This window comes from Streptopelia decaocto (assembly GCF_964273445.1).
Source record: "Streptopelia decaocto genome assembly, chromosome: 5".
Classification (NCBI taxonomy): domain Eukaryota; kingdom Metazoa; phylum Chordata; class Aves; order Columbiformes; family Columbidae; genus Streptopelia; species Streptopelia decaocto.
Window position 1 is genome coordinate 64990892 of NC_138659.1, and position 25615 is coordinate 65016506.

The window sequence follows — 25615 nt, forward strand, 5'->3', positions numbered from 1 at the left end:
CAAGCAGCCCAGACAATGGCAAGAGCCTTGTTCCTGATCCTGAAAGGCTGCGTGTTTGTTCAGTATTTACATCACACTTCCCGGTACTTTTTGGCTTTAAAAATAATTACCGATGGATGAAAATAACACCCTATTTGACACTTTGCATTTAAACAGGTGGAGTCGTGCAGCAACTGGTCTGACCTGGTTCATGTTATCTCAGACGAAACATACCTGACAGAAGATCTCTTTTGGCACTAACCAACAAAGTCACAGATGCAGCTGGGAACCCAAGTGCTGAGGATCAGCAGTGGGGTGAGCGTCCCTCCGCCACATGTCCTCAGAGGGCAGACAAAGTGCTGTCCTGCTTCCTTCCAGGCTCTTCAGAGGACTTCTGCAAGGCTTGGTGCAATCAACTGAGAGGTGCACCCAAAGAACTTGCTCGGAGCTTTGCCAAGGTAAAATGGGATTCACTGGAGCTAACATCTAAGGAATTGAAATAAGGTTTATCGTGATAAGGTGTGGGGTATTTGGTGAGTGGCTGGAGAAGAGGAGATGGAGGCAGGACACGCTTGACCCTGCAGTGAACTCTTTGCTCCTAACACTGTATTATGGACTTCAGAGGACTGGGAACGCTGGGAAGACTGGGAGTGGGAAGAGCAGGAAGGGGATGCAGGGCTCTGCCTGATATTAGGGTTTTCTAAGAATGATCTTCTTCCCTTTGAAGGTAAGTTACCAGTTGTACCAGTGAGACTACACTTAAAAGGCTTTCCCTACTTCACCTCGAAGTAAATTACTAGTCCATTTTCTCCAATGCTTACTTATCAGCTGGTGATTGAGTGATCAAGCAGATCAGGGCTGATTAGCATATATGGCTGATAGCAATGATAAAAATGAGTTTTCAAGCCTATCTATATGATTGAGAAACACAAATTATGTTTTTTTTCCTGGATTCTTTTAAATACAATCACTGAACAGCAGTTCTATGAGTAACTTTTCTACTAAATGCTAGAAGAAAATTCACTCTGTAAAAATATGTTGTTACAAATCCTTTAAGAATTTCATTTGTTTGCAAAAGCTTCCGTTTGTCAAGGTCAGGAGGACAATCTTCAAGAGATGTTTAGAAGGTATCCTACTTATGCCAAATCTCCAGGGCGAACAGAAAGAATGCCAAAGGTATTTTCTTGAAACTTTTCTTCTTTAAGGAAATACGGTTTCTTTTGGATCCAACTTAGTAAATGACTAAAGTAATCCTATGGCCACTGAGACTTTTAACGGGTCAGGGAAACCCTTAGGTGAATTTCAGGTTCCATTTTTAATTATATTTGAATTTTGTTCTTACCTGTTTTAGATGTTTGTAGTATGGATCACCACTCTTCTTCTTCTCAATGCAGCCAGAGGTGAGACGCATAACTGATAAAACCTATAAACAGTAACAATTACTGTGTGCAGCTTACATTAGAATATCTGTGTTTTAGAAAAAGAATGTGTTTTGGAACAGATTTAACACAATACTTTGTTACGAACACTGAGTTACTCCATATCTTTCCCACATTTAACCTATTCCTATTGAATTCTGTAGATGTTTTTGCAGGTACCTCAGGTAGCAAACAGAATGGGAATTAGAAAGGTATTTTTATATAGTAACTGTTTCTAAAAAACATTTTTGGTAGGTACAGCACTTGTAACGCCAGCCTAGGCACATACTCTTCACACTCTATGCACATTATGCGAAAATACTCCTGGTCCAAAACACCTTTTTACTCATAGGAAAGGATAATTCAACAGGGACAGAAAGAGCAGAGAGGAACAAAAATCCACAATCTAAATGATTGCTTGTATCAGAGTAAACACCCCTGTGAAATCACTGCAACACTTGCAGAGTCTCTAGCTATAACTCCACAACTAAATCTTCTCTTTCTCTAGATGTATTTCCAGTATATATCACTTTACCACTGAGTTTCTTAGAGTAATGAATAGAGAAGTCAGAGTCTCATGATGTACAAATCTGCCACCTACTCTGGGTAAAACCCGTTTCTCATTGTTTTCAGTATATTTTTAATAGCAATAAAACTTATATGGAATTTTGCAATCATTGTGATATAATAGTTGGTAAGGCTATTTAACGGCAACACCCACATGTCATATTTTCACCATTACTGTATTAAAGCCACAACAGAAATTGGGAAACTCTAGTCCTTCAGTCACAGAGCACACTTCCTGAGGCTGTGCTTTCCTCTAGACTTCCACTCAAATTCTACTTCATTGCTTCCACTAAAATCTCATGGTGATAAAAAAAATATGGGAGATATTTAATGTACATTGTGGCGAAACCAGAGGTAGCTGTTTTAACGTTTTGGTTTTGTTTTACTCCTTCATGAATTGTTGCACAACAAACGACAATTTAGATAATCCCTGGAGTATTAGTGTTAATTTGAAGGACTGCTCTGCTCTGGGAGCAAAAGCTGTTTTGTTCTCTGGATCCATAAAGGATCAAGATTTTGTTGTCTTTTTCTGATGACTAACAATAAGTTTAACAAAATAAGTCATGAGTTCACCAAACTGAGCTCTACCCTATGTTTGCAACAGGAATTGGTTTTGAAGTTCAAGTCCCTGCTACATGCATAAGGCACAGGAGCATAACTGGGCCCTTTAATGGAAAATGAACACATTTGCCATCCTAATCTGAAACAGCCATTTTCTGTTTTCCTGGTACAAACACTATTCTGCCAGCTTCTTGTAAAGTGGTAGCAGCCTAACCTGCTACGTTGCCAGAACACTGACATTTTTCTTTGCGTACTCCAGGAAGGCAAGTTTGCTACGAAAGGCTTGGATGCTTTACAGATATTCCTCCTTGGTCTGGCATCCCAGGGAGACAACTGGCAGGCTTGCCCAGCTCTCCAGAAGATGTGAACACCAGTTTCTTCCTTTTCACTAAAGACAACATCATTAACTATCAAGTAAGAAACCGCTTTGTTTTAATAACTGACAGTATACTACACATTCAACAAATTATACATACAGGTTTTTTTCACCTGTGTTTTTGCTCACAAGTCTCCCAGGAAAAGCCCCAGTTCTACATTACAGACTCCAAGAACAGTCCATTCTAACTTTCTCCCACCTCATTTATTTTTCCTCCTTTCAGCTTTCTGATGAGCCAGGTATATTTACAACATAGTAATCGCAGCCTTCTAACACAAGTCATCTGAGATATTTCAGATATATTTTATATATCAATACCTCTCTAAAGTAAATGATGCAAATTCAGTTTCAGGTTTAGCTTTATGAAGCCAAAGGTAAGGAAGACAATAGAAAAAGAAAGCTCAGTTTTGGTTCCTGTGTGCCTCCAGATTAAAAACAAGTTTCAGGCCCATATACACAACTCAGGAATGTTGTTCATACATGTGATTATTCGGTCATCTGAACTACAGACAGTTGCCCTTAGAGGCTCTGCTTATGTGGTGGCCAACACTGAGCCCTAAGAGCAAGCAGATAGTTAAGAGTGGAGATCAGGAGAGCAAGTGTGTGTTTTCACCAGACAAGGAAAGGAAAACAGGATGAAAAGTTAAAGAAAAGCTTAAAAAGGGAAACTGGAGATTAAAGAAAAAAATGAAGGAAAAAATGAAACCATATATGGAAAAAGAAGGAAATGACCAAAAAGAGAATGAAATGGGGATTAAATTAAAAAAAAAAAAAAAAAAAAAAAAGAAACACACAACCAAATATTAAACAGTTTTTTGAAGAATAGGACTTAGGGAAAATGCAAACTAAAAAGCTAAATAAAAAGATTTGGTAAGATATAGCATGGAGAAAGCCTGGAGGCTTCTCTTACAGAGATCTGAATCCTGTTGTCCCTCATGAAAACACATCAGGTAGAGAAGCACAGAGCCAGCAGACTCTGGAGCTGTATGGAAGAAAAGAAGTAAAAAGGTGCAGTTATCTACAATGTCTGCAAAGTATTTGCAGCAAGAGGAAGCTCTGGGCTGTGGCAGAGGAACAAATGGAAGTAGCTAAAGGGAGCTAAGTGGATCAAATGGGAACACACTGAAGACACCTGCAGTGAGTCAGCCCTTTCCTCTGAGGACCAAGCAAGCACTGGGGAAAGGTCCCAGCAGGATGCTGGAGGTCTTGGAAGTGTCTGGGCTGGGCTCGTCCATAGCACGAAGCAGTTTTGTGGAGCCATGGACTTGTCTGGTGAAAGAAATGACCGTCAGAAAGTGTTAACTGGCTTCATTTTTCTTGCTCCTTGGACAAGAAAAATGAAGCCAATAAATATGAGGTGAGGTGTACAATTTGTTGCTGTTGTTGGCTTACATTACATGAAAAAAGTTTGTTTTATACATATACATATACATATATAAATGGCAGTCACAAACAGAGATGTTCAATGATTTCTCCTGTTTGAGGCACATCAAAACAAGTCTGACATCTCTAGCTGAGAGTGCCTATAAGGTTTTAAATTTAATCAGTTTTTCACTGAAGGTGAGATATATGCTAACTAGTGCATGGCATCTCCTTTTAAGCTTATGAAAACACAACAAAAATAAGAACCAATTTTTAAAACAACCCAGTATTCAAATTTTTTCAAAAGAAAATAATGCCTCAAAATGCCTCCAGCCTCTGCTGTTGTAAGCTTGGTGGGCTTTCTCATGCTGTCTCAAATATCTTTAGGATAAAATATAAACAAGCTTAATGATGAAGGTCTTATCTTCAAAGAAAAAAGAAAGAAAAATAGGCATGGATTCCAAGTCAACCACATAATACCTTGCAGAAGCTTCTATCTTTCTATCTCCATGGTTGTTTGATAAAATCTTGTATTTACATGGCATGTTGTATCAGCAGATCTTAAAGCATTGTGCAAAGGATACAAATATCATGCGTTTGATTAACTAGAGGCAGTGAATAATTTGTTGAAGCAACTAATTGATATCCTCCAGCAAGACAGTTTAAGAGTGAGGAACAAGACCAATCTCTTCAGAGTCCAGAATTGTGCCTTAACCACTGGCACCCTGAATCAAAATGTACACAGGCAGGAGCAGTCACAGTCTTGTTGTGTTGGTTGTTGGTCATTTATTTATTTTTGGTTTTAATACAGAAAATTTCTGCTACAAATCCTTCAACTATCAAAACTACAAATTTCCGACCACACAGGAAAACTCGCTTCATTATACACGGCCACCTTGCTGGACCGGACCTCCCCTGGATAGCAAATATGTGCAGGGTATGGTACAACTACTGTCACTTCACTTGTGTTTAAAATTGCAAATATCCACTTCCCCCCATTAACTGCCTTAAAATCCCCACATAAAATTTACCCCTCTGTTCTCTTGCTAATTCAGGGGAATATAGCACACTTCAGCCTTCTGTTAAGTGCCCTTTTGCTGCATTCACCTCCACAGGGAAAGCTATAATGAATTGATTTTTCAATTCCTTGGCAATAATAAAGGGGGGGAAAAAAAAGTCACTTTTCTCACCTCAGCAAAAGGTCAAAATAAACACTTCAATTTGAGTGAGGCATTTGATCTAATAAAAACAAAATGCTTTGTTCAGCAGATTGTTTTCATTTTATTTAGGCACATTTCAAAAACATAATTGTTTTGTTCCATTGCCAGAAGCCTATAAATAGAATATTTTAGTTAAAATCTATGAACGTTGGGGCTGAAAAATTCAAGCACATGAACACAGATTTGTGAATCATTTCAGATGACCCAAGCATATAAATATTGATAATATAATAATAAGCTTAGACAATAAAAAAGAGGTCACACTGTTCTCTTTTTCTAACTGGCGTACTGTCATTAAAATATGTTGACACCCTAAAGCTGACCAGGGCATCTGGAATGGAAAACAGATCTGAAGCAGGCTACTGTGTGTCTTGCTACAGCGTTCAAATCACTGCCTCCACTCTGCCTCCTTGTGTTCATTCTTCAGTATTAGTAGGAATTAAGACACTAAAGACGTGTCTTTACCAGTCACATTAAAAAAGTGAGTCCTCAGCTACAGCAAAACAAAACTTTTTTTGCATATACCCCACCACAATAGTTATTAAGGCCTGTTTCATTCTGGTTTTGTGTTTTCCACCAGCTGATGCTTCTCACTGAAGATGTGAACTGCATTTTGGCTGACTGGACAGGTGGCTCCAGTGGCTTGTACACCACAGCCGTTAACAATGTCTGCATTGTAGGGGCTGAGCTGGTCTATCTGGTGAACTTTCTTGAGGTAAAAATACCCGTGGAACATGAATGCCAGCACATAGTTTGTATGGTAAAGGCTGCGTTCAGGGTGGCACCTTTAGGTTTGACGTAGGAGAGTCAGGAATAGAGAGGTGCTCAACAACACAGCTGAAAACATCATAAAGTCTCTAATCCTGCACAAATGGAAATACTGACTTTAGTGTGAGACCACAGATACACGGGTCCCTAAAGGCTTACAGGCCACAGTTTCTGAAAGTTTTGCTCACGATCGGCTTTTTACTGGCTAAAACATCAGATTAGAGACTGTCCAGAAAAATTGGTAAAGAGAAGCAATCGAGAGCCAATATGGTTAAAACACTCATCTGCAGGTCACGCACACTGCATCCTGCAAGAACAAAGGCACAGCACAGAGAAGTGACACTCCTGCAGCCACCAGTGTCAGGCTTCCTGCAGCACTCCTGGTGTGGTCCTCCCCATCCTGCAGGAGCTGCCCGGTGGAGCATCTCCATGGCAGGACAGCCGCTTGATTCACACACAGGGTTTGCTGCCAGCAAAGGCACTGAAAACTCCACCAGAGACTGTTATCCTGACTGGATAGAGAGATTCAGGGGTGAGGCACCTTTTGGATAAGGAATCAGCACAAATGCAGAGGAGCTATGTGCAGAAATTCCTTTTTCCTTCTTTTCTGCCATGAGGGACAATCCCTGGCAGAGGTTACTCCCTTCTGCAGACGTGATACAAGAGGGGATGGGATGAGTTGGGACCTGGTCCTCTTTGGTACAGATCCCACCATCTGCGATAGAAACTTCCTACCTGAGGCACTCCTCTCCATCTCCCGCCATCATGTCCTCTCGGCATGGGGCTATGATGCAGTTCCACAGGCTTGTATCCCTTAACACTTTTTTTGGTTTTGTTTTGTTTTCCTTTCCATACATCTTCACAGAAAGATTATGGCTACTCTCCTGCCAACATTCATTTCATCGGCCATAGTCTTGGAGCACACGCCGCCGGGGAGGCAGGGAGAAGGAAACCCGGCATTGGAAGGATAACAGGTACTGAGGTTATTCCAACTGATGAGATTTTACATTTTTGTGCAGCTTAAGAAAACTGAAGAATCACTGCTGCCTTATAAACACATAGTACAGACTGCAGTGGATTGCTTGGTCACAATTAACGGTATACAGCTGGCATGACGGCACACAAATGAAGCCATGTCCTGTTACGTGCCATGTAATTCACATGTCAACATTCATAGCCCTGAGAAAGGCTCAGCTGCAACAGATGAGAAAGGCTTAACTGTCCCAACTGTGGCTAAATAGAGACCACTTTTCACCCGTCACAAGTCCCAGGGAGCACTTGGTTATGATTGTTAATGATACGAAAGAACAGGAACAAAATATTGTATTAGATGTGGAATAACAGACTTGCAAAACATTAGCAACTCATTGTCATATTCAGTTTTAAAAGGCCACTCTAACATGACTTTTCAGCTGTTCAAAAAATTGAAAAATCTGAAATGAAAATTTAAAAACCCTAGATCTAGTATGTCAAGAAGAGACAGTAAATAGCCATGGACACCCTGAGAAGGCAGAAAGCTTTTAGTTGCATAGCTACACAGAGACACAGCATCATGACACACTCAGACATCACTTCTTTTAAAGGCTATTTTCTCTTTTCCTTCCCCCTCCAGTCAGTTCTTTTCTCTGCACAGACGTTGCTTTTACTAAGCTGTGTACACAGTAAGAAGTCACAGAAGCTATTCAGAGAAACTGGGGTCAGAACTGTCTTGTTTTAGCCCCAAAGAGAGCTCACTGACACTGCAGCAAAGGGGTAACATTTTTAACCAAACACTTTTGGAAAGAAAAATAGATCTTTAGCCAAATAAAATCCTCAGACAAATCTACACAGTAGCATATCATTCACTAACATGCAGAAAAAAAACCCAAACTACTTCTTATAACATTGTTCCCCAAAAGTCAAAAGCCATTGTTCCCCAAAAGCCAAAGACACACCACCCTTTTACTGCACCGCAGTGCCCCTGGCCATCTTTCTGTAAAACCCTGCTTGTTTTGCTGGTTGTCATGGACCACAAAATGGATGTTCATACATAGAGTAAAGGTAGAAATGCAATGACATACAATGTACACATATTGCATGTAATGACATACAGTATTATTTACTCAATCAGACTTATCTCCATTTATTTAGGTTTGGATCCAGCTGGGCCCCTTTTCCAGTATACTCCCACAATGGTTAGGCTGGATCCTTCAGATGCAAAATTTGTTGATGTAATTCATACTCACGCTGGTCATCTGTTCTTTGACTTTGGTAAGTTTTCACACAAAGGTTAACACCAACATAGGGGATGGCTACAGCATGTCAGGGGGTAATCAGCCTCAATTCATTGTACATTTCAGCTCCAGGGATTCTTCAGACCTCTGGCCACCTGGATTTTTACCCAAATGGAGGGAAGAAGATGCCAGGATGCAAGCAGCTTCATGTACCTCCTGCAACTCGGGATATCAATGACCTAATGAGAGGTAAATGTATTTTAAAGAAGTAATACCTCATTATAAGCTACAGTTAGAAATACAGGCCAGGCTAAGGTAAAAGCCTTTTGAATGTATATATTATTTATATAGCTGAGATTTGGAACAGAAAGAGAATGCTCAAAAATAGAACATTTAAAGCTGCCTGTGAAATACCCTCCAGTTCTTTTATATACTAACCGAGGCAAATTCCAGATAGAAACTTCAGCTAAAGCATACAGACTTGTTCATCACAACCTGTTATAACAACCTGTGATGACAGACTGACCTCAGTGGGAATTCCACACATGAAGGACCAGTAAAATTTCATTCAAGGATAATCCAAAAGTTAGTATATTAAAATCTAAGCTTCCCTTGTCCCTAGGAAGACATCAGTCCCAGTATTACTGGGGTTAGACTTACTCATCCATGCCATTAACAGCTTTAGTGTCTTCAAAGGGAACAGCACAAGGTTAAAAATGTAGAAGATGATAAAATTACTGCTGCATTGACAGTTCATCTTCTTCAAAGAAAGTGGGGCACTTAATCAGAATTACCCTGGGATCCAGTACAATAGGTCCCCAAAATCCTGTCTTCTGTGCCTAACCTACAAAAATAAGAATATCTGTTATTCACAGCTGAACATTTTGAAATCCCTACCCCTAGTTAAGCAATTGGCTTTCAAAGATGCTCTGTCTTAGAACTGGTTGGAGAACTCAGTAACACAGAGGGCTGAAAGAGGGCTGTGCACAAAGTCACTTGGAAGTAAAACACTTTCCAATCAGGCTCCATAAAAATGTATTCATTTTTAGAAAAAAATAAATCCACGGACATTTCATGTGGCTGTTTGCCATGTTTTGTGGAGAAGAAGCTCAGCTCTGTTGAACATGAGCTGCTGGAGTCGGTTGTTCATACAGCTGCCAAAAATTGAGGCCTCAACTCCTGCCTTTTGTTTAAACCTTCCTTTGTGCATATCTCTTCTGTTTGAAAATATTTACATTTATGTAGTGGTTTTATTTATGGAGTGCTTTAGAAATGCTACTTAGTAACTTATTTCTTCAGCTTTTGATGCAGTAGTGAGAAGCGTATTATGTTCCCATTATATAGATGTTAGGTGAATTTGGAACTAGCACAAAGCAAGCCAACAGTAAAAGCTGAGATTTTTAAAGTTGAAAGCACAGACCCTTCTGAATTAGATTTGAAGAAGGAATTATAAAGAAAACATACTCAAGAAGCCTTATTGATGGAGATTATTTTCAAGAAAGACAGACAAATAGTTTTCAGAGGTATTTTGCTATACTTTTTCTTTTTTTTTTTTTTAATAAAGAACAATGTGTGCCACCTCATCAATAACAACTACTGTCTTTAAGACACATATATATGAACAGCAGGTGAAATTCTAATTTCACTATAAACTCTGCCAGCTTCTAATCACTTTAGTCCCTCCAAGACATCCCCTGTGATTAGGTGACCCCTGACACATGCTGAAGCAGAGCAAAGCCTATTTTTATACAGCCTACCTTTGGTATATTTTACTTTGATAATGGAGAGACTCCAGAGCCAAAGATGACAGCACTTGTTACTAGAGACCTGTAAATATAACCGAAATAGCACTTTCTTCTTTCCTGCACTGACTGCTTATAAACATCACTCTGATGGAAAAATGTACTTGTTTCAAATATTTCTGACAAAATCAAGGACACACTGGCAAACATCTTGCTTTTCAGAGCATTTTGCAGAATCACCACTGTCAAATGACCACAGATTTTCTAGAGCTTAAAAACACTGAAAGCCACTGAAGTTGAAATAATTACTACGATTATCTTTAATCCTAGAAATTAGTAGAAACTATGGTTTTACAAAACACTGTGTTGTAATAATGGTAAGCAAATGAAAACTAATTCATAGTAACTACTATATGCTTTTCAAACACTGTAGCTATGAATTATTCCAGTATTTGAAATATCAAAGGCAAGTTCTCCCAAATCCTCCTTGGTCGTCATGCTAAAATAAAAGCAGTTAAGTACACACAGCAGGACAGGAGGCTGAACAAGGTCCGCCTTGGTGCATCTCCACATCTGAGAACTTCAGCATGAGCACAAGGCACGCAGAAGAACTTTGCTCTTTCCCATCAAAAAATATACGTAGCCATAAGAACATGTTTTACTATAAAATCAAATAATTCACACTTAAAACTTTTTTTAAATCTGAGACTTCACTGTATGTATAAATGCTTTTAAGCAAAAGGACCCACAAGTGTTTTGACATAGTCTTTATGTTAATATGTAGCTTTAATCTTTTTTACTTGGGCTTTTTCCCCAGAATATCGGTCTATTGCATGTGGACATAAAAGAAGTCTCCGCTATTATGCTGAGAGTATTATCACTCCCAATGGATTTGTTGGGTATCAGTGCAAAACATATCGAGCTTTTGTATTGGTAAGTTTTAGGTACATATTTATCTGAGGGATTATAGCCCTGCCTTTCTCTTAATATTTTCTGGGACAACTTCTATATGCTAGATCCAGGATACAGGGAGTCTGTGCAGACCCACTGACTGCCCTCATGCAGACCACACTCAAAAAATAGGCAAAACATAAAAGCAGCAAACTCCAAACAAAGAAAATAAGGCAATAAATATAAACACCAAAAAAGTTATGAAGGGAGAGATGAAAAGTTGAGTAAGAGGGTAATGAAAGGCACTGGCTGGGTTCACCTTTTGCATAGGTCAGTAGTAAGGGACACCAAGTCTGCTTGAAGGAATTCCATCTAAAGCTGGTGGAACCCATCATCAAGAGGCCAGACTCTGGATTTCAGAAATCATAAAACATCGTTATAAACAATAAACCTTTGCAGGGGAGCTATTTCTACAGCACAGAATTGCTCACACAACCCTTGGGTGACACAAGCAAGAGGTGCCATCCTGTCCTGGTGTTTCATGCCTGGCATGGCTGGACTTCTAGTGGACTAATTCTGGCAAAGCAACTGAGGACTGGTCAAGAAAGAAGACAAGTCTGAATTTATTTCCATATACTCCCAAACCAAACAATTACAATACTGCAGATAAGTTGTTAATGTTTGTAGCAATGTTGCCATGTAACTTGGAAGTTTGTAAATCAGTACTTGAAAACCTAAAGCTTGTGCAATTTAGTGATGCAAGGGAAAGTTTTTTTCAATGTCATAATAAACAAGTGATGATGACCATTTAACCTTTTATTTGCCTGACACCCAAATAGCTCGATCCACAAATGCTAGTTCTTATAGAACCTCCCAAATACCAACATTAATCTAAATATAACAACACTATTTTTTCCCACTGCAACTAAATCACTTTCAATGAAAATATCCACACTTTTTTGGCTTTTTGTTTTAGTGGATGTCAAAGCCTTGATCTGAACGTTTGCTCTGTGTAGATAGATTAATTTCATTAAGGTTCTGCATGGGCGTAAAGGCTGAAAAACAGACTGAACACATCCCAAAGTGAGACCCACAGAAACTTCAGTATTCCTAAGCTTAAATATATGTACTATACAAGTCTGATATCCAGCCAGACCTCCTTGCAAATATGGTTACCCAGCCTATAATAATTAGCAGATGACTTTTCAATGGACCTATGAAAAATGGATATATTACCTGTATTTTATGGATCAGGCAGTAAGGTAAAACATGCATTAAGGTATTTGCTTATGGTCTCTGCAAAAGCGTGAGATATGAGGCCAAATTTCCAACCTATTTATCTCTGATTTTCAACCGGAAGAAATAAGCTGACTGACCATCTCAGCTCCTTTTTTCACCACACTGATAAATGCTGAAGGTATGATCTGAACTCAGAAGCAAGTACCCTTTCAAAAAAAAAGCTAGGAAAAAGATAAAAAACCCTAATTTCTTAAAATTTAAGAAGTGAGATTAAAACATCTTGTAATACACACTGTTATTTTTCCCCAGGGCAAGTGCTTCCCATGTCCAAAGGAAGGATGCCCACTGATGGGTCATTATGCTGATAGGTTTTCAAATAAAACTGAAAAAGAAGAGCAAAAGATTTATTTGAACACAGGGGCCTGCCCTCCATATGCTCGTAAGTGCTTCTTTTGGATGGTGAATTCTGAACTGGCAATGAATTATGTGTGAACAGATGTCTTTCACTTCTACAGAGAGCAGCTGGAGCTAATGAGTGGAACTCAGTATAAAATGCAGAGTTTCAGGTGTGTTAGGGATATGCAGTACAAGAGTTATCTGGGAAAGGCTGAGATAATCATAGAAACAGCTCAGCTGATGCTGATCTCTGACCTAGAGACCCTGTTGTATTTTTTTTAAATTAGATGATAGCTCGAAAAATTCTATCAGGCTGAAGGTGGAAGGAATGTTGTGCTGAAAGTTCAAAATTCTAAATGAAAAACTTAGATTGTTAATGATGAAAAATTGTAAAACTAGATGATTTCAGTGTATTTTTGAAAATTTCATCAAGTTAAAATGGCAGGTAGTAATAAGCATAGTTTTAATTGTGATTAACGTAGAAGCAACCACAGAACTAGGAAAGAAGAAGATTCATATATAAAATGTAATCCATTACATGTGATGACTGCCAGGGCAATAAAGAGAGAGTCTTGGAGGTCGTTATTCACTAGTCATTAAAGTATGAAAGTAAAATCAAGAACAAACAAACAAAACTTATTTCACATTCTAGAAGAACAAAAATCTAAAAAAATAAGTATAGACAAACTTGTCCTTTCTTAAATCTGAATGAATACTCTCATTTCAACATCCACAAACTGCTGACTTAGACCACTTGTCAAGGAAATTAATGCTACTAGAATCACACAGAACTAGCATTTGCCTTAATAAAGAGTGACATTTTGTTTGCTTATAAGCACATTTGTGCTACCTGAAAGACATTGAAACATATGAGGAGTTTAACGGTTAGTAAAGGAATCTCCTTACAACCATAATCTATTTATTTTTATTTTCAAAGGCTGGAGAAAAGAGATACATGTCAGAGTATCTGCAACAGAAATCATGAAGGGAAATATCAATGTAGCCTTGACTGGAACTAATGGAATCAGGAAAGAATATACAATTGACAAGTAAGCTTAACACGTCTGTTGAAAAAATGGCCTTATCATTGTTATCATGTTGAATGTATACACAAGTATTTGTACATGTCTCATCTTGCTCTATGTGATCTGTGATTTACACTGGTAATACACGTAGCTATTAAGTGGTTGAAGTCACCCATGCTACAAATTGTGGTCAAAATCTGCTTGCTGGTCTCCTGCTCTGTATTTTCTTTTCTGAGGATGATGGTTAACATAGCAAAGTGGTCAACAGCAAAAAGCTCTGTGGCTACTGCTGGGCTCAAACATCATTTGGTGATCTTCTCTGAGAAGACCAAGAGCTGTGTGATATATGGTCATTTAATCATTCCCTCCTCAAGGAAATATATAAGACAGTTGCAGCTTGTTTATGAACTGTGCTGAAGTGTGGGATTCCTGTCCCCTCAACCTGGCTTTTTTGAGTAGATGTGAATTCAGATCTCATAAACTGAACCTTATCAAGATCACAATTTAAATACTGCAAAACCACCCTCCGCTGTGTTTGACCACAGCCCTGTTATAGGTTTTTACCTGGGTTACCTTTGGTTGCAAATACACTACTATAGCGAAACAGCTACAGGTAATTTCTATGTTAATGTCACACTGTAATGTGCATTCTGTTATAATGAACCCTGATACCGCAGAAGGCAGGAATGTAAACTATAATTTTCAATTTTCTTCGTGGTTGAAAGCAAGCAGAAACACTAAGAGAACTTTTTGACATGCACTTACTTGAAGACAGATCCCATTTACCAACAACAACAAAAGACTAGGATAAACCCATGGTAATACTAACGAAGGCTGGGCTAACTAAACTAGTGTTATCATCCTGAAGGGCACAGAAATCTAACCAACTAAGTCATTTGTATATTTCTATATATTTCTCTGAGTAGCTATCTCCTCCTTAGGTCCCAACAAGCCCATCCATTGGGTTGATGGGCTGAAAGCATGTAACGGGATCCAGAATTACCTCCCTGTATAAGTAGGAATTATGTTTTCTCAGCTTTCTTGAGTAGGGTTAATACAGACACTCTGTGGCTTTCACCAACTTGCCTTGCTGGCAACTGCACCACAGAAAAAAAAGAAGATACTTAGTCCTCGGAACTTGCTCCAGCTATTCAGGATGAATCACACAGAGATGAGGTTGGCCTCAACACCACCACAGCTTCGCGGAAAGCAAAACAATGCAATACTGATTTGGAGGAAGAAATCAACCAAAATGTCAATGAAACGATCCTTCCCAATCCTTAAAAAAAGGTTGAATGAAAAGTGCATATGTATACTTGTTATGTGGTTTTGGTTTGGTGGGTTTTTTTGTTTGTTTTTGTTTGTTTGGTTTTTTTTTTAATCTTCCCTTAATTGTAGCCCATTACAATCTGTGTCCAAAATACATATATATTTTATGTACAAAAAACCCCAAAAACCTAAGGTCCAAGGACTTTAGATAGGATTTTGCCACATGGCTTGAATAACTACTCAGCAGAGAGGACAAAACTTGGTGTTTTTGGACCCCAGACACGATCGATCCCCTACTGTCTGAGCTGAAAGCCTCAGATTTACATGAGTGTCTGCACCAAGAGCCCTCTGCATTTCTGCATTCCTCAAGGAACATATTATCCAAGAACATGTTCTGAGCTAAAATTTTGCCTAGCCTCCAAAAAAAAATTATAACTATAGTTTTCAAAGCTTCAACTCACATAGCATCCCATCACCTCATCTCTCTTTCTGCCTAAACTGTAGCATTTTTTTCCTCATTTGTAGACAACACAGAGTATCACTTCTGTGCTTTTCTTTTGACAGGGGAACTTTCAAACCAGGCACCACATACTTGAACTATATCGATACAGAAGTTTCTGGGAACATTTCAAAAGTTGAGTTTCTCTGGAAGAAGCACGTAGGTCACAGAGGCTACATGGGAGCTGAAAAAGTCACAATAATATCTGGGGAAAATGGAAATGTGTGAGTATGCAGTCTAATGGTGTGCTATTCTGTGGGTCTGCGAAAAAAAGGAAAAAGAATCTTTGCATGCCCCTGAAAGCAAGTGGGTTTAAGTATTAAAAATAAGAGCCTAATCCAAATTTCACAGCATTACCTGGGTGTTTGGCTGACTCCAGTCACTCCCACCAGCTCAGCACTGCAGCCAGACTTCCTCAAGGAACAGAGATAACAAATCTCAATTTCTAAGGGGGTGTAACCCTGCGCTTGCAAGAAAGGTACAAGCTTTCCTTCTAAATTGCAGCACATCAAAAACAACTCTGCATGGTGCAACTGTGCCCTTGCCTTAGCAGGGTGTTTTAGGCTGACTCCAACCTGACCCCATGAACTGGGCACCCGTGGGCATGTGCAGTACGTTAGTTACACCCTTCTGGAGCACAGCCCTCGCTTTAGTTTTAATCGAAATGAATCCAGCTGATGTGCCCCCACACCACTCGGTCATGTAAACTGTGGTTAGTGGGGAAAATGGAGTGAGAGTTTCCCTTCAAAAGCTCACTCCTGGTCCAAATTAAAATGTTAACCGAGTCTGAGCATAAAGACAAACATCTTAACATTTAATAATTAGTCACTAACTAGTAATTCTTTTTAAAAAAAAAATTGATAATGCATTCTTTATGGTCTCAGTCTACTAGAATTCATGCTTTGACCTAACATGAAATAAAAATAGGATTTATATTGATTGTCTTGCACTGCTGCTTAGAAAATGCTCCATTGAACTAAAGAATGTTTCCTTAAACTCTTCCTCCCTCACCAGGTCCGTGTTCTGTGGCCGTGGGACTGTGCGGCCGAGCACATGGCAAACCCTGGAGCTTTGCTGAGGCTTGGAGAGGAACGTTATGCTTATCCACTGTGGCAACCCTCAGCATCTGCAAGAGCACGGCTCTTCCACCAGCAACAGGAAACGCTTGCCCAGCTCTCTACAAAAGCTCTGCTTCCAAATTGGTCTTATCAGCTTTTATCCATATAGAGAAGTTACACTTCCGTGTATTCCAGTTACAATGACAGCTAACAAGTATTTTACTAGTAGCACACTCATGCAGCAGGATTATATTTCAAGGGGAAACATACTAAAACAGAAAAAAAGGTTCCAGCCAGTTCTCCTTCAAAACATAATTACCTTAGGAGGAGCACCCAAAAAGAAACAACAATGACAAAGAAAAAAGAAAGAAGAAAAATAAGATAAAAGAAAAAGGGTAGGATATAAAAAAGGGGGACAGACAGCCAAATTCTTTAATAGTGCCTGCTTACTTGTTCACAAAAAAGGACACTTTGATGTTTTCAGGAGCATCTGATTCTGTCAGGAGTCCAAGGAATAATTTTAAAAATAAAAATAATCTGAATTTGAACAGCATTGCCTGACATGTTCTTCCTTGTTGAAGATCCCAGACAAACAGTATTTTAGCAGCACATCCAAAGACGGCTGAGGAGCTGGGACTGTGTACTGAGTTGTACAGTATACCCTGAGAAACTCCACCACCAAAGCTCACTGTGTGTCAAGCAGTACAGGTCATGCACAGGAAAATATTTGGCTATTGCCTTTTTCCTGGGGAAGAACTGGTTGATGTGGTCTCTTCAGCTCTGCTGAACACTGGTGGCCTGGGATTCTCTCTATACCTGAAACAGGCATCATATTTATCAAAACTATGTTGCACTATTGAGGATGTTCAATTTCCTGGCAGCCTTCAAAGTAACTATTTTCTCTTTACCAGTGAAGCTGTGTTTTCCACCTCTGCCTTGCCTTTCTGAAGCCACTGAAGTCACACCTGAGCTGCATTGTTTACATTACTATATAGCATTGTTCCTCCCAAATTTGGCAGCTTTTTGATTATACTGGTTAATAAAAACAGACTACTAGAAGTTATCAGCATCAGCAAAAATAAGATAAGACTGGTTTTGTTTCAGTACAAGCTCCACAAAAAAATCCTTGCAGTTTTAATTGCCCACTGTGCACTAAGATATACAGCTAATTTTTCAATCTAATGTGAAGTTTATCATTTGACCTCAGAAACCCTGTGTATGAATCATGTTGGGCAATTCCGTTCTGTCCCATCCTAACAACTTGCTATTCTAGAATACTTCCAGTGAGGTTTACCACAAGATTCTAATGAGATGCATTACACAAGGCTAAATGTGAGTGATGAACAGGTGTGTTTCAAGTTACGCAGCAATAATTTTGAGATGTCAGAATCCAGTCACCTCTTATGAAGTTTGCCAGAGGAGCTTGCTTGGGAGGTTTGCAGCAAAGTTGACAAATCAGCTCTCTAACTCCTCAGACTCACCGCTTCGGTACCCTCAGCAACTCCACCCATGCGAAATAGGATCCAGAAACCATCCTGAGCAGGGAACTCATCCTCCTCTACCCCTTAAGGAAACTCCTTTGGCAAGACCCCTTCTTGAGTGTGTAGGGACTCCTCTGTTCTGTGCTACACAGGAGAAATACAAACAACCCCCCAGGTACTTCTACACATTTAGGAAATATCTGTATCTCATAATTATATCATATTAAATATCCTCCATAAATCAGGCATGGCTGTCTGCCCCAGAGTTGCACAAATAAAGGAGACTCAGAGATTTTCCCTTTCTTACAGTCAGGAACTGAGACAAAAGAATTGTAAATATTTTTCCTCGGGGTTAGGAAAAAGCGTTCAGCAGAGCCAGGCCCTGGTTGGATCATCGGGTTTGGTGACATGAGACAGCAGTGTGAGCAGTGCAATCCAGGCCAGCGCTTCTCACAAGACAGATGCAATGTCCTGTTGAACTCAAAACTTCTTTAAAGCCCATCTCCTCCTGCCTCCCATGCTTGGTGTGCCACTTCCGGAATTCTAAATATTAATTTGATTTTTTAATGAATAATAAATCACTCTTACTTAAAAAAAAATACAAGCTTTCATTTTGTTTCATTTTAACCTATCGATTTCAACAGCATTCTGACAAAACATAACAGCTCATATGGGCTGATGACTTCTGCTACAAAAGTGGTCCAGCTCATTAGATCACTTCAAAATATCAATTTTTGCACCCAGTCACTTCAGCTAAAAATAAAAGATTGCACTAATTTCTTCCCCTTACGTTGTCCTGTTTTGCATTTTTGCCATATACTGTTTTTGAGTTAATTTTCATTCTTTCATATAGTAAACATCAGCACTGCAGTTCTATGCTAATACATCTGTAGACGGAGTGAGGCGTTTACTTTTAAGAGCCCAAGGTGAAAAACAAGACCACCACCACCACCACCCAGCACATCGACAGCAGCTCCCTATTGCTGGTGGCAAATAGTCTTCCTCCTGTTTCCTTCTGCGTTTAAAAATGAAAATCAATACTTGTATGAAACCTTTGGATGCTATCACTTTGTATCAATGGTGCCAGTCCAAGCAATGTGAGGGTTTGATATTTCACAAGACAATCTGCCTTTGACAAAAACTGGAACAGGTAATTCTTTCCTATCTTCACAACAAGGTAAGCCAGCTTTTTAGGGCAGCTTAAATTGCATCTATAAAAAGTCAAGTGAGATGCACCATTTTATATGTTGGGTTGTCACGTTGAAAAGTAGGGTTTTTTTAAAAATCAATTATACTTTATTTGTGTAGAGTATGTAACGACATATAATGATTTGCCTTCAGTCTTTTACACTATTTAAATATTCTGCAACACTACAAGTGGTTCAAAATTATAATACAAATTTCATTTAATACTCTTTAAGCTTTTGTTCATGGCAAAAATTATGCCAAAGGTAAATTACTCACAAAGCCATTACGAAGCATTCAGCCTCAGTCCCTTTTCTTTCTCATGACACTCTTTTGGCAAGTCAGCAAAGTAAAACAAACACACATACACACAAACCCCTTAAATCTTTTCTAGAACAAGTGAACAGCAATAATAGTAATCCAAAATGCTACCTCTCTTCTCCACTTACAACATCTGTATTTACTTTATATGTAAGGTCAGAAAAATAGCTTTAGGGGAAAACATATTCTTGGCATAAAGTGACAAATGCAGGTATACTAATGGAGTAAGCAAGGAACATTTTTGTCAGAGTTCTTCGTTAAAAAGAATAAAAGAATAAAAATAACATTGCACAGCAGACTCTCTTATCATAAAAGCATAGCCTATCAAAATGTTCCTCATAACTATTTGTGAGCCCAGAACCAACAGCATGAGAATAATTAAAATTAATTCAATAGAACTAATAAGCAGATACCTCAACAGTTTATGCAATCATCTCTCTTCCCACTTTTGATCCTATCTATCTTGTTTCTGTGACTTCTCAGATTTTTTTTCCATGCTACTCTGATACCCTAGAATATATTGATAAAATCCTTGTAAATGAACCACAGATTTTCAGGAATAAGCCTACCAAGTCCTTTTGATCTTTCATCTTCATTAGATATGAAGCTTGACAAGGCTTCTATACAGAAAAGCTCCTCATTATCTTCATTCTGCCTTTAAGATTATCGTCTTTCCGATCATATCATTTTACAGCCCAGACACTTGACAGCATCTTTCCTTATAGAAACTCCATGGGAACTATCTTTTTCTCCAGGCAAAATACATCAGGCTTTTTTATCTTCTCCAGATAATCTATATTTCCTATGTTTGCACATGATTTTTCATCGGTTTTTGTTTCTCACTTCAGGCTTCCGTTTCTCCAAGAAGCACTAATTCTTTTCTACATAGTTGTATTTAGATAAGTTTTTCTGACTTCTCCCTTTACACTTATTTTGGATCAGAGTCTTTATCTTTGGCATACCAGAAGTAAGTGAATTATTGTAGTGGCTCAATGCCTGAGAATATGCATCCTGAAGATTCTTCTGGTAGATCCGAGATCTAGTTTTAGTTTTTTCCAGTCCACAGTTGTGTCATACCAATTACTAACACGCCTGTAAGATCATATCACCTGCAAGCACATCTGTTTTCCCAGTCAGCATCCTTGCAGGGGCATCACCTCACTTCCTTCTCCTGCATTTCCTCCCAGATATTTTTATAGTGAAATTATTTACCTACAGTCCCATCTAGTTCCCTTAGTGAAAATAACTGGTATTTCGTACAGCAGGCTCCAATTCTCAAATGTGTGACTGTTATACAGAAGGTAAAATGGAATCTTCAGAAAGTGATTTTGCTGACACCTTCATGCAGTCGGGGTATTCTATGTAACCCCTGGCTCTAACATTTATGTTTAGCATGCTCCTGGGACAGAAGTAAAAATGAAATCTTTGTGCATTCCCAACATTTATGAGAGTTATTCTTTAAAAACCAAAGGTGAACTACCACTGGGAGAGCAAACAATTGCTCATTGAGCTTTCAGCAAAACTATCTACAGGTCCTCTCCACAAAACTTGTGTCGCTCTTATTCTTCTTCTGCGGTAACATAGTATCAGCGACTTCGTAATTTCAAGTAGTCTCCAAGCTGCTTTAAGGTATTCTGTTTCCAATAAATAGGAAGCAGAAGACAATATCATGCCAAATCTATTTTTATGGCATATTTCCAAGATAAAACAGAGCCAAGGATTTGATCTTTAACTATCAAGGATCTAAAAACTTCCGGAAAGAACACCCATCACCGCCAGCCTTGGCACAAACAGCGCCCGCCTACATCGCTGTGCTGCAGCAAAACAGAGCTCTCCTCCCAGCTCCCGCAGGGCTGGATCTGGATGTGCAAGTGCCTTGCAACACCGGAAACATAAGCAGTATGTGAACATACAGGCTGGCATTGGTGACAGTCCCCTTTTCATCCCACTTGGGAGATGTTCAGAGCCCTCAATGGCTTTGTTCTGAGCCACTGGTCTGTAGCTGAGCTGTTTGGAGACATTCTTTTGTTTTAAATATTTCAGAAGATTTGTATTTGCCTTTTACTCTCCAAGGCAAAATTTACAGTTATTCTCTTTTATATCAGCTGCTTCTTTCAAATAAGTTTAATATTCTAGCATTAATAGGAGATCAAGCATTCAGAATAACTGACTTTGTCCTCTTGCGTTTAATTCTGCCCATTCCTTATAAATAAAGCCTGGCTGTCCCTACTGACTCTTCTATCTTCCATTACTGTCATCATCTGCTCTAAAATTCTGCCTAAGTGTTATTTCCTTAAAATGATATGATGCTCCATAAGTCCCTAGCTCACAGAACAAGCAGTTATCATTAACTTTGCTTGCTTTGACCAATTTAATTAGCAGACAGCATGTATCATGGAAGGTCATAAATATTTATCACTTCCAAAATATTCCTTCTATTGCTGTTGTGCAATCCTGGAAATGATATTTGGGTTTGCCTCTATTCAGTGTAAGATTTTTTTCCCTTACCAGAATAAACACATTAGAGTTAGACAATAGAAATATCAAGAAAGTCTTTTATTCATAGCTCTGCCACTGAAGGTAGGATCCTTCAAGAAGGTGAGTGGTCTTTGTCTACATGTATTAGTGATTCTCATGGGGACAGAATACACAAAGCTACTTCCAGATGACCTCCATCCAAGCTAAGAAATTCATTAACCATTCTCAATGTAACATTGAAATGAGAAAAATGTTGCTTTTACGATTTTATTCATTCATCTTGCTATGAAAGCCTTGGTAATTTATATATCGCTGCACTTGAAACACAGTTGCTGAGATTCGTTTGGAGAACATGATTCTCAGTGAGTGTTTTGATCCTCTTTTTCCTACCTATGTGAAGGCCACTACTATCAGAACGCATTTATGTCCTTGATAATTCTCAAGCTGCCATTTGTAAAACTACCTATATGTGTTCACCTGTATATTCTCAGAATCAACAGCAAAGGCCAACATTTTCTTACTGTCCATAAAAACCAACCATTCTTCTTAGAACGTAAAATCAGACCCAGAAAAACTGACCATTCCTAAAAGAGCTAGATAGACCTCAAAAACTCTATGCCATGGGCTAGAAATTGATTTACTGTTAATTCCAACTTGTCGTACTGGCCTACATTAATCTGCGCTGCTGTGTATTATCTCTGAAATACACCGACAGTGAAACTCTGTGTTAAAAATGTGGATGGTCACCCTGTAGCAACCAGGTTGCCACTTACAGAGCAGATGAAAAAGCAAACTGCAGAAGTCAGTAATCTTATATTCTTGCCAAATGCAGCTTTCATCTATTTGTATACATTTGTCCCCAAAGGTACTATTGCAAGCGGGTACTTCTGTTTCAGTTTGTAACTGCACTGGTTGCGGGGTGGGGGGCCTTGGTGTCACTGTTTTAACACTCAAAGAACTAACTCTGTGGAAAGTACAGCAAAATACTGGAGCATAACCAGCAATCCCAGTCCCACTAAAAACAAACAAACAAAACAAAACACCAAACCCAAAACATTTCAAAGGGGTCTGATTTTCACACAAAGATGTTCAGCGATTTCCGAAGATGTTTCATTATTAATAGAGGCACTGGCTGCTTTCCATTTAACTTACACGCCAATATTTTGACAAATGTTGGCACATGACATTCCTTATGTCTTTTCCATGGGTCCTCCAACATCATTCCTCCCCAGAATTATTTACTGAGCCACATCATTCTGAGGAAATACAGGTCCCATAACTGCTGCTAAATTTCTGTCTTCCAGTCGGTGAACATAGACTAGACTGTAGATCTGTTCTGTCTTATCTGAAGTTACATACAATGTCTTGAGGGTAAGCAGTAATTAAATATAAGATCCAACCGCTGAGCAGCTACTGCTCCCTCCAGATTCCTCCCAGATTTCTTTCTAATGATTATCATACATGGCACAGGTGTGCATCACTCTACCAACAGAACCAGACCCAGATCCAAACACTCATGTAGGTGCCACATGCCACAAGGAGTGACAGATACTCTTGACTAGCTTTTTAAAACAGCTAGCTGGCCAAGTGTGTTACGTACAGCTCAGCATACAGAAACAACATTTTTTGGTGTTATTTCTGAAACTACGTCTTCTCTCAGGCCACAAATTGTCTTCATATATGAACAGTAGACTCAACTCCTGTTACTTCCTTCCCTTAGGCACTTGAATCACTCCATGTACAAGGATTACAGTCACTCTCATGCAGCTGCCTGAACAGGTGATTATGACAGCACCCATCCTGTAGATAGCAGTGCAGTGACTTGAGGTCTTGCCCAGGAACTGAAAGACCTGGGTTGTGACACAGTTGTGCCCCACAACCTTCAGAGCACAGAAAAGAATCTGGGATTTACATGATGGACAAGTCACAAAGCCATTACAGATAAAAAGATGAATGACGTGATTATCAGCATCCTATCCTCCTCCTCCTGACACAATTCTGAATGAAAGCGCCGGCGGTTTCTCTGCTCTAAGTGGATCACAATATTGTCAGCAGAGGTCAGTTATATTCAGAGTGTGCCAACTGATGAGAAAGCTTGGTACAGAGAGACCTCATCTGTGAATCCCACATGGCTTAAGATGATGTAGATTAGTAAAAATGGTAATGGGCAGACAGAGCTTGAATAACTTCACTAGAAAAAGATAATAAATGCTCAGACACTTATATTCTCCCTAAGTTGTAACAAAATTTTTTGTTAGTCCCCCCATTTTAAAAGAAGCTGGCCTATTCTCTGTAAAAAAATATAAACAACCTTGATGAAATGAAAATGTACAAGATTTTGCTTCACAGGGCATGCACGTCAGACAGATAACAAACAGATAGCTGGTGACTTCCAGAGGGTGACACAGAGCAGTGAAATTAAGCTCCTGTTCTGAACTTCCCTGCGGAGGAGGCTTAGCCCATTGCCTGTAACAGGAGCTTACAACAACCAGCTAACTCAGCTAAGAGTTTCATGTTGACTGTGGTGAATGTCAAATAAAATAACCCCTCTGAGGGCTGAAGTACCCTCATTTTGGTTTTCTACAAATCCATAACAAAACTTTAAGAGGTGAAAATTTTGATGAATTAGTTATGACAAGAGACAAGAAAAGGCAACATTTGTTACATCCAGCAATAAGGGTATCATTCTTACAAAGGTTCTCACTCACCCACACGAAGCCTATAATTAGACACCATGTGGGCAGGTCCGCACCCACCGTCGTGGGACTGATTCCAAGAGAAAAGAGCCGGTAGCAACCAGGATTTGACAGGGAGCTGATCTGAACGGAGCTCACAAAGCAACAGCCCCTTCTGCATTCAGAGTGGTAAGTGGCTGAAAACTTGGTTGAGTTTTTGGGCAAGTGTCCTTATTAACTGCTGGTTAGGGCTGGAGGTCTGTAAGGACTCCTGATTAAAACAAGACAGGCTTGGTCTGAGTCAACAGGCAGAAAGCAAACAGCAGGTCTCAGAGTGATCCTGAGGAGACTCTGGCAGCAGCTACAAGGCTTGAAACTTTTCAATTCCAGGAAATTCCATTAGGAGATAAGAATTTCTGGGTTGTGATAATGTAATGCAGCTAGGAAAACAGGGTGGATTCAGTGAGGTTAAAGTAATTTAAGACTGAATACATCCCTGTGTTTACAAAGGAAGTAAATAATGACAGCATGTGCACATGGAATCTGGATTCTTTTTTTTAAAAAAAAAGGAGAAAATGCATGAGAAGACAAATAACTGATATGTAAAAGGAGGATAAATTAGGCTACAAAATTAAGCATTACATAGTGGTACTGCAAATTTAAAGGGAGAATATATGTTAGGAAGAATTACAGAGCTGTTACAGGGAAGAATGTGTCAAATGAGATGTATTTTGGTAGACTACAATATACAGAGGAACTTGAACTAGTTATCAGCAAGGGTTATTCTGCACTTCAGAAATGGCAAAAGGAATATAGTGTTGGTCTTAGAGCTGACTACATTTGACAGTATCCTAATCTTGAAGAGGAACAGTGAAGGTCCTCCTGGAAGGAC

At 39.2% G+C, this 25615-nt stretch overlaps 1 protein-coding gene across 1 annotated transcript; it reads left to right on the forward strand.

Annotated features, from left to right (window-relative positions):
* Positions 1-1330: 1330 nt before the first annotated feature.
* On the forward strand, positions 1331-16752 carry LOC309440514 (pancreatic lipase-related protein 2-like; the record flags this gene model as incomplete). Its single annotated transcript, XM_082054204.1, has 12 exons — positions 1331-1379; positions 2785-2939; positions 5075-5200; positions 6064-6198; positions 7117-7225; positions 8382-8501; positions 8591-8713; positions 11024-11139; positions 12646-12775; positions 13670-13781; positions 15591-15747; positions 16540-16752. 12 exons carry the CDS (start codon positions 1331-1333, stop codon positions 16750-16752), a joined length of 1545 nt encoding a protein of 514 aa, XP_081910330.1.
* Positions 16753-25615: the final 8863 nt, after the last annotated feature.